The sequence below is a fragment of the Odocoileus virginianus genome, chromosome 20 (genome assembly GCF_023699985.2).
Source record: "Odocoileus virginianus isolate 20LAN1187 ecotype Illinois chromosome 20, Ovbor_1.2, whole genome shotgun sequence".
Lineage (NCBI taxonomy): Eukaryota > Metazoa > Chordata > Mammalia > Artiodactyla > Cervidae > Odocoileus > Odocoileus virginianus.
Window position 1 is genome coordinate 36,428,411 of NC_069693.1, and position 13,320 is coordinate 36,441,730.

The window sequence follows — 13,320 nt, forward strand, 5'->3', positions numbered from 1 at the left end:
TCATCCCTTTTTGTCTCACTTTTCCCCACTTACAAATGGGGATAGTAATACTAACTCATTGGCTCATTGAGAAGATTCAAAGAGTAGCAATTTGTAAAGTACTGGGAATAGTAACTGCCGCAAGGTAAGACAGTGTGCTTGTTGACTGCCTGTCAGCTCAGGGCATTGGCCTTGTCCAAGGTGCTGATGTTCCTGAGGTCTCAGTCCTCCTGGGGACCATGGCTTGTGAGCGTGGATAGTCCCCTTTTCTCTTTTAACAAAGCCATGTACTCCTTGTGCCATGCTCACTTCCAATTCCCAAACCCTGATGGGGGACTCTATGCAGTTTAATTGCTTACCTAGTAATTCTAGTCGTGGCTCTGTCTGTCACTCACTGGAAATGTCCGAGCTGTAATGTCTTGCCTCATCTGCGAAGTGAGTTTGTCTCATTGGTCAGCCCTGCCATCTCACTCCCCCCCATTGATAGGTTCTCGTTACTACCAAGTGACCAGATGGGAGGGGTCAGGGGTCAATGGCAACTACCAGGGAAGTCTGGGGGGCTGTGGTGTAAGATCAGAAATGTAGCAGGAACCTGGGCATGGATTCAGGGTGGGCAGCAGGCAGGTGACTTGTCGTTGGCCTGACCGTGACCTTCAAGTGTGCCCCAGACTCACCGTCTCCAGGAGCTGGACTTGCTTCAGGGCTCTCCTCTCTGACTCCGGGTCTTCCTATCTGAGGCCGGGACTCTGGACTAGACTTGAAGCTGCAGCAGGTGGGGTAGCTGCTCCCTGCATAAAGCCATTCTTTGCTGTAGAAACAGTCAGCCATGGCTCCAGGGTATGGTCAGGCCATGACCCTCGCTGGGCCTTCTCTGGGGACAGAGGCGGTCACTGCACCTCAAATCAGAGGTGGCCTGATTTCCTGCAGCCCAATCCCTTACCTTCATGTTTTTATGGGCAGCTCAGCTCCTCCCTGGCCCAAGGCTGATAAGCCAGCTGCTGATAAAAAGGACATCTGAAGCCAATCAGTCGCCAGATCTTTCAGGAGTCTCTGGTTACCACACTTCTGTCTCCATCTCTTCTGGGTCATAGCTGAGGCCAGGGCCTCCCTGAAACATGACCCAGCTAAGGGAGCATCTCCCTCGCCAGCAACCTAATGGGGGCTGACAGCGGAGGGCTTGTGGGGCAGCTGGGTCCTGCAAGACGTTGGCTGCTGCCTCCCAAGACCCATGGAAGCTGGTATTTTCTGAAGCTGGAACTTCCTGCCCAGCTGTTCACATGCGCTCAGGCATAGGGAGACTCAGATTTGGCTATTCCCAATTCAAACATCTGGGGTGCTATCCTAATTGAGGGGACAAGGGAACAGACGCTGTTTTGGCTACATGAAAACACAGCAGCAGTAGCTGGGCTGCCTTTGAAATGGGCAAAGATGGGTGAGAAGGAGAAGAAATAGATAATCATTATGTAACCGACACGTGCTAAACATAAACTAACAAGCTGTGCAAGCTAGCCCTATTCTGAATCCAATATTAATATTTAATCCTCTCTACAGCCCCATGAGGTGGTCACTATCATCATTCCCATGTAGAGATGATAACTGAGGCAAGGGAGGTTAAATAACTTGCCAAAGTCTTCACACAACTGAGTGATGGAACCAGAATTTGGATCCAGGCACTGCGGCCCCTGAAAGGTTGCTCTTAAGTGTTCATCATCTTGTTTGATCCTGCTAATCCTCTTGAAAGTCTTATTCTCATTCTTCAGAAGCAAGAGAGACTCCGAGATTTTATGTAACTTGTCCAAGATTCCACAGGAGTAAGTAGTAGGGCTGGTATTCAAACCCAGGTCTAACCTGACTCAAAACCCTTTGTTCTTTTCCCCAATCCAGGGCAAACCACAGACTGCAGGCCAAATCCATTCCACCACCTGTCTTGTAAATAAAGTTACTTTCATTCTACAATAGAATTGAGTACTTGTGACAGAGATCTTTACAGAAAATGTTTGCTGAAACCTACATTAAAAATATGGAATGGATGAAAAGCAGCAACTTCCACTTCGGCCTATTAGGAGCTACCTAGAAAGGTAGTCATTCACATTTTAGTATGAATTCGTCCACCACAATCTGTAATTGCTCCCTGAGAGTATATCATAGTCAAAAACAGAAGGGCCCTTGAAATTCAGCCCTAGAAATGAAAAAGTGAAGCCAGTTAGCTAATTAGATATCCATTTTCTAATTAACTGAAAATATGTGTCAACCATTTACCTCCCTTCAAACTTCTGTCCTAGGTTATAAAAAGAGTCATCTGGGTGAAAGGCGGGCCACGATGACCAGAAACTCTTCATTACTAGCTGGAGACTGATCATGGAAGACCCACTGGATTTACTTAATTTTGCAGCAGTTTACCTTCAAGCCAGAAAGAATACCACTACCAGATATATGACACAGGAAATATCCTTTATTATTCTGTACACTGAATTTTCCATGAAGAAGACAGCTTTTAAAATAAACACACACCAGATATGGAAATCTGCATGACATTGGAACAGTCCGTGACACAGGGCACCATTGAAAGAGTCCTTGCTTACACAGAAGTGGATAAACAGAAGGATGAGGGCAGGAACCCCAAAAGCAACTTCACATTCACCAGAATTTTGGTGACTTGTACGACTGTAACTATAACCAAGCTGCACATCCTCAGAGCTGTGGATTTTCGGACTCACGAGGGCATGACACCTGTTACCCTCAAATTCCTTCAAACAAAAGGGTTGCATTTATTTTTTAAAATACCAAGTGTTTCTGTCAACAGCTGAAGAAATACTGGAGAAAGAGGAAGTGCTGAATGTGCAGAAAACATTATACTTCCAACATGTCTCTACTTAGTAGATTGTTACCAGTCACTAGATCATTCGGGAAAGCCCTCCAGTAAGCTGTGTGCTTCCTTCTCTGTAAATTTAACATAATAACATTGCTATGGAGACAGGATTTTTTTTTTTTTACTGGGTGAGACCTTCAATCCTCTGATTCAACCACTGCTTTTTTACAGACAGAGAACTCTGCAGCCCACAGAAGTGGAACCCATGCCCCCAGGTTACCCGATAAGACAGTCACAGACTCAGTCTGGTAAAACTCTAAATGCTGCACTGCTTCCCCCCACGCCACACTCCCTCTGTTCTCCTGTCCATGGCTTTCAAAGGATAGAAACGAAACGAGCTTGGTGAACTTCTTACTAAGAAATGACATCTTTGGTAAGAATGTTTAGTCTCACTCACATTACCAGGATCCTTTGGCAAGAGACAGGCCCCCACCTGGGCTGGAACCCCTCTGAGAATTAAGGCAGCTTCGAGGACCTTTATTTAGCAGGATATTTGGCAAGAGTCTTCAGGTCCCCTTCACCTCTGTCTCATTCGCATCTGGAATGAAGACCAACTCACAGGTCGACACTAAATAATTAGACATTGAAGAGATGTTAACGGAATGATCTTAAACAGATATTTCAACACTTTGTGGAAAACAAAAATTCTTTACAAATCTAGTAAAATAGCAAAAGTGCCCTATACAGTACACAAGAGCACCCTTTTCCTGGGTAACCTCTATAATAATAATAATAAAATGTCCTCAAAGAAGAAGTCAAACACCATTTATGATAAAGCCCACGCTCTCTTCTCGTTAAATGTGGGTGAAAGGTGAACCCAGAAGGTCTTCCAACACCTCATGAGAACGTCCACGGGTGTCCCAGGTCCCCCTACCCCCAGAGCTGTTCCCCAGGCTCGGGAGTCAATTCTCCCCAGAAAGCAGCACTATTGGGCTGGTTGGTGTTGGGTCAGCTAGCACCACATTTCCAAATTCGCCCTCAGACATATGTCTGGAAGCAGAAGGGCCACATACAGACGGCAAGAGCAAACGGCAGGATTTGTCTGAAGGGGGCCCCTGGTACACAGGCTTTTCTGACTCATATCTGCCCAGCAGACTCAGCTCTTCACATGCCACTGTTCCCTAGAGCAGGGGTTCCCAACCTCCAGGATCTAACACCTGATGACCTGAGGTGGAGTAGAAGTAATAACATTACAAATAAAGTGCACAATAAATGTAATGCGCCTGAATCATCCTGAAACCCTCCCTACCCTGGTCCATGGAAAAACTGTCTTCCATGAAAGCAGTCCCTGGTGCTAAAAACGTTGGGGACCATGGCCCTAGAGTGGCTCTTTTCATCGAAGGAAGTCAGTGAAATACTTTCCTCCCTGGCAAACAGCTAGAGGAGAATAAATGACATCTCCTCCTCCCCTCTTCCCTTCTTCCAACACATTGCTCTTTTGCTAAGAAATAAATACTCCTTGGCCACTTGACTGGATGGATTGTTGTTTACATTTCATGACAGCCCTGGGCATGGTGAGCCATATTGTGCTGGGAATGTCAAACTGCTCTCAGCTTAGAGTCAGAGTTGAGAGTTGAGGGTCCGACTGGATCCCTTAGTAGCTGAGGAAACTTGAGCAAGAATGACAGAAATGTTGGACCTTGGTTTTCTCATCTGGGAAATGGGGACAGAGAAGCCAGCCCTATAGAATCTGCTGGGCGGATGGGAGGCAACGTGAATGAAAGTGCTTTGTAAAAAACAACAAAAAAGTCATACCTAGGGAGGAATTACACTTCAGGGGCGGATTTGGAGCCACAGGTGGGACCAGAAAACCACCAGGCACTGGTCACCCCGCTCTCATTCCCACACCTGTTTATTCCACTCGGTTGGATGCTTCCAGGCTGCACCTTTCTCAGGGTCTAAGGCACCTGCTACTTGAGTTGTCTCTGATTTCTAACTGGACTTTTTTATATGAGAAGATCCAAAGTCTCCTGAGGTTCCCGCTTTAAAGAAAGACATAAGGAGCCTGACTCAACAGAGCTCTGACAGAAAATCCATCCCCCTGCCCCCAGCCAGCCCCCAAGTAACCATCTGCCACGGACTCCGCAATCAGTAGATCAGGCTCCGAGACTGCCCGCCCCCTGCCCCCTGCCCCGCCCCACTTTCCCTACAGCACCTTTGGGGTGTCACCCTGTACTCCCAGTGAAAATGATGTGGCCTCGTTTTTACCCCCAAGATTCTGCAACAGGGCCTCTCACAGTCAGAACAAGAACCCACAAGTCTAGGTTTCCGAGCGTATAAGGAACTGATACCACAAAGAGAAATTCCAAATAGATGCCACCGACTATAAATCACCTCTGAATGAGCCAACACTAACCAGTACACACCACCAGAGGGCATCACTCGTGAGAGTTTATCAGAAATCAACCTAGAAATGCTTCCCAACAGCCAACCTGCTCCCTCAGCTCGGAATATGAGTGACCGGGGAGCGGTGTCCTGGGTTTCCGTGCTGCTCTCATGAAGAGAGACAAAAGGAGTTTTCAGGGCCCACTCCCTGTCACTCAAGAACCCCTGGTCCACACTGGGGGGGATTCCCACAGAAAGGCTTTGAAGGTATCTGTGAACAACACAGAAACAGCTGTCTGTCGGATGGCCTTTGGACACTGACCTGGCTCTGTGAGGAGAGCAGAGGGTCCTGTGGTGGAGACACACAGCTGGCCTTGCTGGCTTCCTATCCCGAGTCCCCGAGAAAGGTCCCAGGAGCCACAGGTAGCTCTCTGGGTGTCATGTCCCTAACAGAGCAAGACCCCCATGTGGCCTCTATAGACTCATCTGGTTCCTATGCAGAAGCCACTTACTATGACACCCACAGCTCTGGGCCCTCTGAGCACCAGAAGCCAGAAGAATGTCCCAGAACACACACAAATCAAACCCAGGTCAATTGGAATGGAAACCATGAAGATTTATGCTCATGATCCCCGCAGAGGTTCTATCCATGGACTGCATAACAGCAACATATATCCCCAAAGCTCCCTGATCAAGGTCCAGCACTGGCCAGGGCAAACGAGAGAGGTTAGATCTAGGTACCACTCCCTTGCCCCCCAAACTCAGCCTGGCTGCTTATTCGTGTTTTGGTTTTACAGTGTCTGACCCAAAAAGCAACATCCTCTGTCTGATTTGGTGGACTGAAGATTTCTTCTGTGGCCCAAAGTACCAGCCAGCACGGCAGGGAGTTCTGCCTGAGACATGAACCTCAGCCCCAGCTGGTTCCCACAACTGGGGGGAGACTTCCTTGAAACTAAAGAGGTTCAACAGAAGTCATTTTTCCTGTTCCCTCCTCTCCTCTTCTCCCACGAGGCTTAGCAATCCAAAAGCCCACAGCCCTCGGGCCAGGTGAACAGAAGGTGAAAGAAAACCAGGTCATTAAATCAGTGGTAACTTGGAAAAGAGGAAGAAGAGGGGGTCGGAGAGGAATCCCAAGACAGTGTCCGGGGCGGCCTTTGACCTGAACATTGGCGCTGCAGGGTTCCTCCTCGGGGCCAGGTTCAGATGGCCAGCCAGTGCTGCAACTGCAGAGAGAGACAGCAAGGCCAGGTTCAGGGCGGGCAGGGGCGGAGGGACGGAGGCTGCCGAGAAAGACAGTGGGACAGAGGGGAGGGCAGGAGACACAGCTGCTTCCTTCAAAGACTTGGAGAACACCCAGGAGGATTCCCTAGCTGTCACACGGGGACTTCCCTGGTGGTCTGTCCGGTGGTTAAGAATCCACCTGCCAATGCAGGGGACACGGGTTCAACCCCTAGTCCGGGAAGATTCCACATGCTGCGGGGCAACTATGCCCATGCACCACAACTACCGAGATCTTGCGCTCACATGCCCGTGCTCTGCAACAAGAAAAGCCACGGCAATGAGAAACCCGAGCACCCCGACCAGAGAGCAGCCCCCGCTTGCCGCAACTAGAGAAAGCCTGTGCAGCAATGAAGATCGAGCACAGCCAAAAATAAATTAAATAAAACAGAAAAAATTAAATTGTAACTTTCACAGAGACCCAGAAAGGGCAAAGGAGGCTTTGCAAAGTCACACAATCAGTCTGAAGCAGGGGAGTCACAGGGAAACTCCTCAACCCCCACCCCCACATTTTGAAAGGGAGAAGAGTAGGACTTAGATCACCAAGTCACTGATGTACGTGCAGCGCTTCCTTCAAGCTAAGCAAGCCTCAGCCTAATTTGGGGATGCTCCACGGTCACAACTCAAAGAGGGAGAACAGAGTTGAGGAAATTGGGGCCTCTGGTACCTCGGGACCCAGGAGCAGAGGGGCAGGTGGAAGCTGGGAGTGGGCAGAAGACAGGCCCCTTTTCCTCTGTTCCTAATATCACACCCCCAGGCGCTAGAGCCCGCAGCGTTCTGGGTTTTCTGGCGTGTGTGGTGTGTGGTCCTGCCTTAGCACAGCAGGGAGCAGTGGGTCCCCACCCGCAGTCCCCGCCAGAATGGTCCAAGCTGCACCTACTTGGAACTGCCTGATGTCCCTCTGGGCCACCAGGTGATGCTCGCTCTCTGGAGTTACGCCATAGGCCAGTCTCTGTGAGGATGGAGAAGTGGAGGAGGGCTCAGCTCGGCCCAGGGACACCCTTCCGGCAGCCCGGAGCACACCCCACATCAGGGCCGCCTGCCGCTTGTCCTACAGGCCCGCGTGGACAGCAGGAGAGGTTTGTACAAGACGCTCTCCACCCTGGCTTATGGAGCTGGTCAGTTGACTTTAAGATACGCATTCAGCAAATGCTTACTGAGCCGATGACTGCTGTCACACACTGGCCTCGGCCCTGGGGGTCCAGGGCTGAAAGACACCCACACACTCTGCTTTGGGGGAGCTTACAGCTCACGGAAGGGGCTGACACTGAACAGACACACACACAGGCAATTTTACAACCACAACCGGAGGCAGTGCTGCAGACAAGCTCAGAGCACAGTGAGCAAACAGTTGACAGAACCTCAGTCCTGCCTGGGGGCTGGGGCCACCTTCTTAGGGGGCTAGACACAGGGTGGACTCAGGGAATGTGTCTGGAATCAATGTCTGATCACTAGGTGGGGGGACCTCAAAGTGTGAAGAATAAAAAAACTCAAAGTAGGTCCTGGTTCCACATCCAGGATGAGCTCACTGAACATGGTCCACCCAGTGGCCCAGAAGTTCCCGGACCGTAGGATTTCATGAACAGGAGACGTGGCTCACAGGGGTGGGGGTGGACACAGCCCTGCCTGGGACCCTCTCCCCTAAGTTCCTGCATGGCTCACTCTTTTAGGTCCTCCTGTATGTATCTGTCCTCTCATGAGAACGTGAGCCCAGGGGAGTGGGTCTAGTGCTGAGAATACAGCCTGCCCTGTTCTGACTCTCAGTAAGTATGAGTAAAGACAGTGGATAAAGAAGGAATGAAATCAGGACACGAGGAAAAGACTATCATCATTATTTACAAAGAAACGGCATTTAACCAAAGAATAGGGCAGACAGAATTTCAGTTAAAAGTCTCTGGTTCCCAAATACTGATCCTGAATGTATGTATCTGCAATGCACACAGCTCAGAGAAGAAATGTACTTTGGAAATCTCTCTTTAGGCTGATCAGGTATCAGATCCAGGAAAAAGGCAGGTGAAATCCAAAATACAAGGTCATGGTGACTACAGATGGGGATAGTGGGAGATGTGTGCGGTGATGACAAACCTTAGGAGATGAGACAGGAGTGGGCGCAGTTAATGCAAACTAATTCCTCCTTAGGGGACTGGAGGGCTGAGCTCATCACGGTGACAATGGTAGGAACAGAGGGGCAGGACACTACATATGACAGGCGACATAAGAGCAGGCATCATGTGCGGGTGATCGACCGTGTGCCAGGCACCAGGCTAAGCATTCCCTTTCACCTCTCAAGGGCCACGTGATTATCCCAGGTTACAAAAGTGGGACCTGCGGCTTGCGGGTAAATAACATGGTTCAACATGGTGGGTCCGTCTGACTCCAGAGTCTGTGTCCTGTCTGTCTCTCTCTTTTAAAGATTTATTTTATTGAAGTATAGTTGATTTACAATGCTATGCAAGTTTCTGCTATATAGAAAAGTGACTCAGCTATGTGAGTGTGTGTGTGTGTGTGTGTGTATTCTTTTCTCATATTCTTTTTTTCATTGTGTGTGTTTTTTTAAACTTTTACAGTGGTGTGTTGGTTTCCGACATACAACCATGTGAATCAACCACAGTCACACATACATCTCCTCTCTTTCCTTTCTGTTTGTCTCTCTCACTCCAGCAGGAATGACTTGGGATGCCCCTTCTCCTGCTGTCCCCACCCTCCCCATCTGTCCCCCACCCTCCCCAGCTGTCCCCCACTCGGCCCTGGGCTGGTCCAGAGCTCACCTCTCGAATGGAGCCCCGGGTGCTGAAGAACTTGTAGACGACGTAGGCGGGCACCAGAACCATGGAGGAGCCAGCGATGCCCCATCCGACCCAGTTGGCCCAGAGTGGGAAGATGTAGTCATCATAAGTGAGTGGCTTGAAATTGATGATACTCACAACCACCACAAACTGGGGGGAAAGGATACAAGGATGAGGGAGAAGAGAGACAAGGGGAGATGGGGGAGGAGGTGGGAGGGAGGGAGAGACGCAGACAGGGCCAGAGAGAAGTGAGGACCGATGCATGAGATGGATGCAGGGGGTGGAAACAATAAGGATGGAGGGAAAGAGAGAGAAAGGATTCAAGGAAGGATGGATCACGAAAAGGAGACAAAGAAACAGGAGCAATACAAAGAGAAGAAGACTAGAAAGGTGACTTTGGAGCTGGGCTGAGGGGCGGCACACACAGCCCCCGCCCCAGACCTGGCTCCGGGTTGGACACCCTGCTCACATAGAAGCCTCCTTGGAATCAACAGGGCAGGCGGAGCCTCCTGAGCAGGTCTCTGCATCCCAACCTCCTCCCCTTAGAAGCAAAGATCCCCACCTCCACCCTCACCCTGGGACGCTCCCACCACACACTACACACCAGGAGGAAGGCAGGGCTGACAAACTTCCAGCAGAGTCTCCAGTACAGGCCGGGCTTGAACCCCATCATCTGCTGGATGTCGTTGCTGAACCTGTCCACACCTGCGCACACACAGGGTGGGCCCGTCACTGCGGCCCCCACAGAGCCCGGGGCTGCCCACTCCCGTCTGCTGCCTCCCTGTGGGTCTGCCCCCAGGTGGAGAGCAGAAAGCTGGGGTGAGCAGGGGCACCCTGGCTCATAGCAGACCTGAGATGGGCACTCGGCTGGTTCAGAACAGGCGAGAACACACTCAAGGGTAGCGTCCCCTTCTATGAGTAACCCAATTCACTTTTCAGCAGGAAAACCAGGGCTCGGGGAGGGGACTTGTCCCTGTTACACAGCCACAGTGGCCTGATCCCAAAGCCCATCTCTTTCCTCTTGCTTCCTGAACCTTAAAACAATGATGACTGTGGATTCAGAGGCTTCCCTGACTTTAATCTGGTAGAAGAGACGAGACTCTTTCTGATGAGCAGAAAAGAGTGAGAACAGGATAAACACGTTAACTGTGATACACTGGGGGCTTTCCCTGTGGCGCTAGAGGTAAAGAACCCGCCTGCCAGTGCAGGAGACATAAGAGACACGGGTTCAATCCTTCGTTCAGAAAGATCCCCTGGAGGAGGGCATGACAACCCACTCCAGCATTCTTGCCTGGAGAATCCCACAGACAGAGGAGCCTGGTGGGCTAAAGTCTATAGGTTGCAAAGAGTCGGACACGACTGAAGCGACTTAACACACATGCACGGGGAAAAAAGCAAATGACAACACATTTCACTTTCTACCAAGTTCTCCCCGTTCAGCTCCAAGATAAGGTTGCCAGAGAAAATACAGGACCCTCAGTTGCATTTGATTTTCAGAGACAACAATATAAATTTTAGTTTAAGTAATTTCATGCAGTATTTGGGACATAGGGATATATGCTAAAAAAAATTACTATCTGAAATAAGGGGTCTTATTAACAAGGGGTCTTGTATCCTGGGTTGACAAAATCTGGCAGCCCTACTCTAGAATGAATGGCATGGCTCAGGGTGCAGCAGTTTCCTCTGAATTCCTCTCTTAACAGCTGACACCGATGCCTCTGGGGCCTTTGCCGCCTCGGGTTAAAGGGAGTTCATGCAAAGATGAGTTGAGAGCTATGACCAATATAAGTCACTTATACAACTCTGGGATCAGCCAGTGACAGCCCTGGAGATGGAAAGCCCCTTTGCCTGACCAGGTGAAGAGTCTCCAGAAGTTCAGGGGGCTGAGGCTTTTCCACACACACTCAGGGCCCAGGACCTACCATAAAACCAGGAGACGCCGATGGCTTCCATGAGCACAGCAAAAAGAATGGAGGTCCCCGCCGCAAATGTGTCCAGCAGGGTCAGCACATATATTCCACCCTGGGGCGTGGACAGAGAGAGCCTGAGGCCTTCGTGGCTAGAAATAGCGATCAACTGTTACATCCATCAAATTGAGCTCTCCACTGTCCAGCTCACTCAGAACTCACCCCTACCCCATACTCAAGTAATGAGGTTTACGGTGCTACGTATTCTAACATAGACTTTCTGGGGTCACTGGGTCTGAGGGTGGGGACTTCAGCCAGTAAAAAGCAAGCTGGGGGACTTCCAGGGTTCGATCCCTGGTCAGGGAACTAAATCCTGCATGATGAAACAGAAAGATCTCGCATGCCTCAGAAGATCGAAGATCCTATGTGCCACAACCAAGACACGGTACAGCCAAATAAATGAATAAGTCAGTATTAAAAAAAAAAAAAAGCAAGATGGATTTTATCAATGAATAAAATGTTGCATCCCATGTAAGTAACAAAGGATGCTGCAGCCATCAAGCCGTCACATTCAGCTGCCCTGAAGGTGAGCCCGGGGGGAATTCAGGATAGAAACAGGATGCCTGCCATATAGCAACCAACTGCTGCAGTCACCCCCTGTGGGGGCACTCAGCATCAGAAAGTGTGGATACTGGCCCCAGATAGCGGAGCTGTATGTCAAAGGAATGATTTCAATGAGCCCAGACTCTTGCATCTTCCTATACAGAGAAAAGCACTAAACTCCTTAAACTTGAGATGTCTGGTTTTCTTTAATTAACAGTAATCTTCTGATGTTCCGATTTCCTTGTTCTTTGTTGCAAAAACTCATATATTCTTGAGGCAGCAGATAGATGGGCTCTGGGTTTGACATTTACAACTGGCCCCCTGTTCACACGTACTGGGGCGATAAAAAGACAGGCTCCAGGCCAGATACTCACTACCAGCCCTCTGTTTACATTTCCTGAAGCAAGAGACTAATGGGCCCTGGGCTACATGTTTAGGACCAAAGGCCTGCCTACATTTTGAGATCCACACTTCGATATGACAATAGGAATACCGTGGGTAACCAGGCATTGGGTACTTCACTGGCGTGAACAGAGAGGGTTTAAACCCTGTTAAGAGATCAAGAGGTCATACGTTTTCCATCCTTGGGCCAGGGAGACACTCCACATGTGCAAAAGGCTTCTTGGGATCAAAAATGCAGGGGATGCCAGACCATACTAACGCCAGACCCCCTCCATATGCCTCTGCGATGAAATCTATCTTGACTGAGAAATGTGTGCACACCCAGGGAAGGGTCCTGAGGTAAATTAGCCATGGGGAGGTCAAAGCAAGACGACTGGCCAAGAAGAAGATAAAGACCTGGAAGACTTCCCCTTTAACAATGATTTAAACCTTCCAAAGGTGCGACTCTAGCAGCTCTGTGTTCACCCATGCATCTTTCCACATGCACTCTGCTTTTCTAATATATATTTTACTTACCTCTATACATTCCGTCTCCTTGTCTGAGTTTTCCTTACAAGGCAGTCAAGGACTAGGGACAGAGATTCCAGGCACCAGCCCCTATGGTCTAATGTTTAGGATTCCTCGTTTCCACCCAGGCAACCAGGGTTTGTTTCTAGTCAGGGAACGAAGGTCTTGTTTCCAGCCACTGCTTACTGCAAGCTACTGCTTCCTGCTGCATGCATCCGAAATCATCCTGGCTCCTCCCTGACCTCATTGGAACAGCACCTCAGAGCTATCTGAGATGCTGAGCCAGGCTTAGGGCTTCCTTGGTGTTCATATGGTAAAGAATCTCCCTGCAGTGCAGGAGATCCGAGTTCGATCCCTGGGTCATGAAGATCCCCTGGAGAAAGGAATGGCTACCTGCTCCAGTATTTTTGCCTGGAGAACTCCAAGGAAAGAGGAGCCTGGCAGGCAACAGTTCATGGGGTCTCAAAGAGTTGGACACAACTAAGCAACTAACACTTTCAGGTTAAGTCCTCAGTTTGGTTTACCAAATAAAACCTAATTCTCAACTTTCGGGTTGTGCACTTTTTTCAGCTGACAGTTTAAAATGGCCCTTTGCTGCTCCCCACCCCCAAACCAATAAGCAGGTTTACCTGGATGTCCTCAGGCTTAGAGGGGATAGACGACA

General features: G+C 49.6%; 1 protein-coding gene across 1 annotated transcript in view; it reads right to left on the minus strand.

Annotated features, from left to right (window-relative positions):
* Positions 1-5,003: 5,003 nt before the first annotated feature.
* The window catches only part of SLC6A2 (solute carrier family 6 member 2), a 39,206-nt gene continuing 30,889 nt past the window's right edge, over positions 5,004-13,320 (minus strand). Inside the window, exons 10-14 of the mRNA XM_020900522.2 lie at positions 11,160-11,259; positions 9,842-9,942; positions 9,220-9,387; positions 7,332-7,403; positions 5,004-6,396 (exon numbers count right to left, since the gene is read on the minus strand). Coding sequence (XP_020756181.2) covers positions 6,373-6,396; positions 7,332-7,403; positions 9,220-9,387; positions 9,842-9,942; positions 11,160-11,259 — 465 coding nt within the window. The 3' untranslated portion in view covers positions 5,004-6,372. The remainder of the gene's footprint in view (positions 6,397-7,331; positions 7,404-9,219; positions 9,388-9,841; positions 9,943-11,159; positions 11,260-13,320) is intronic.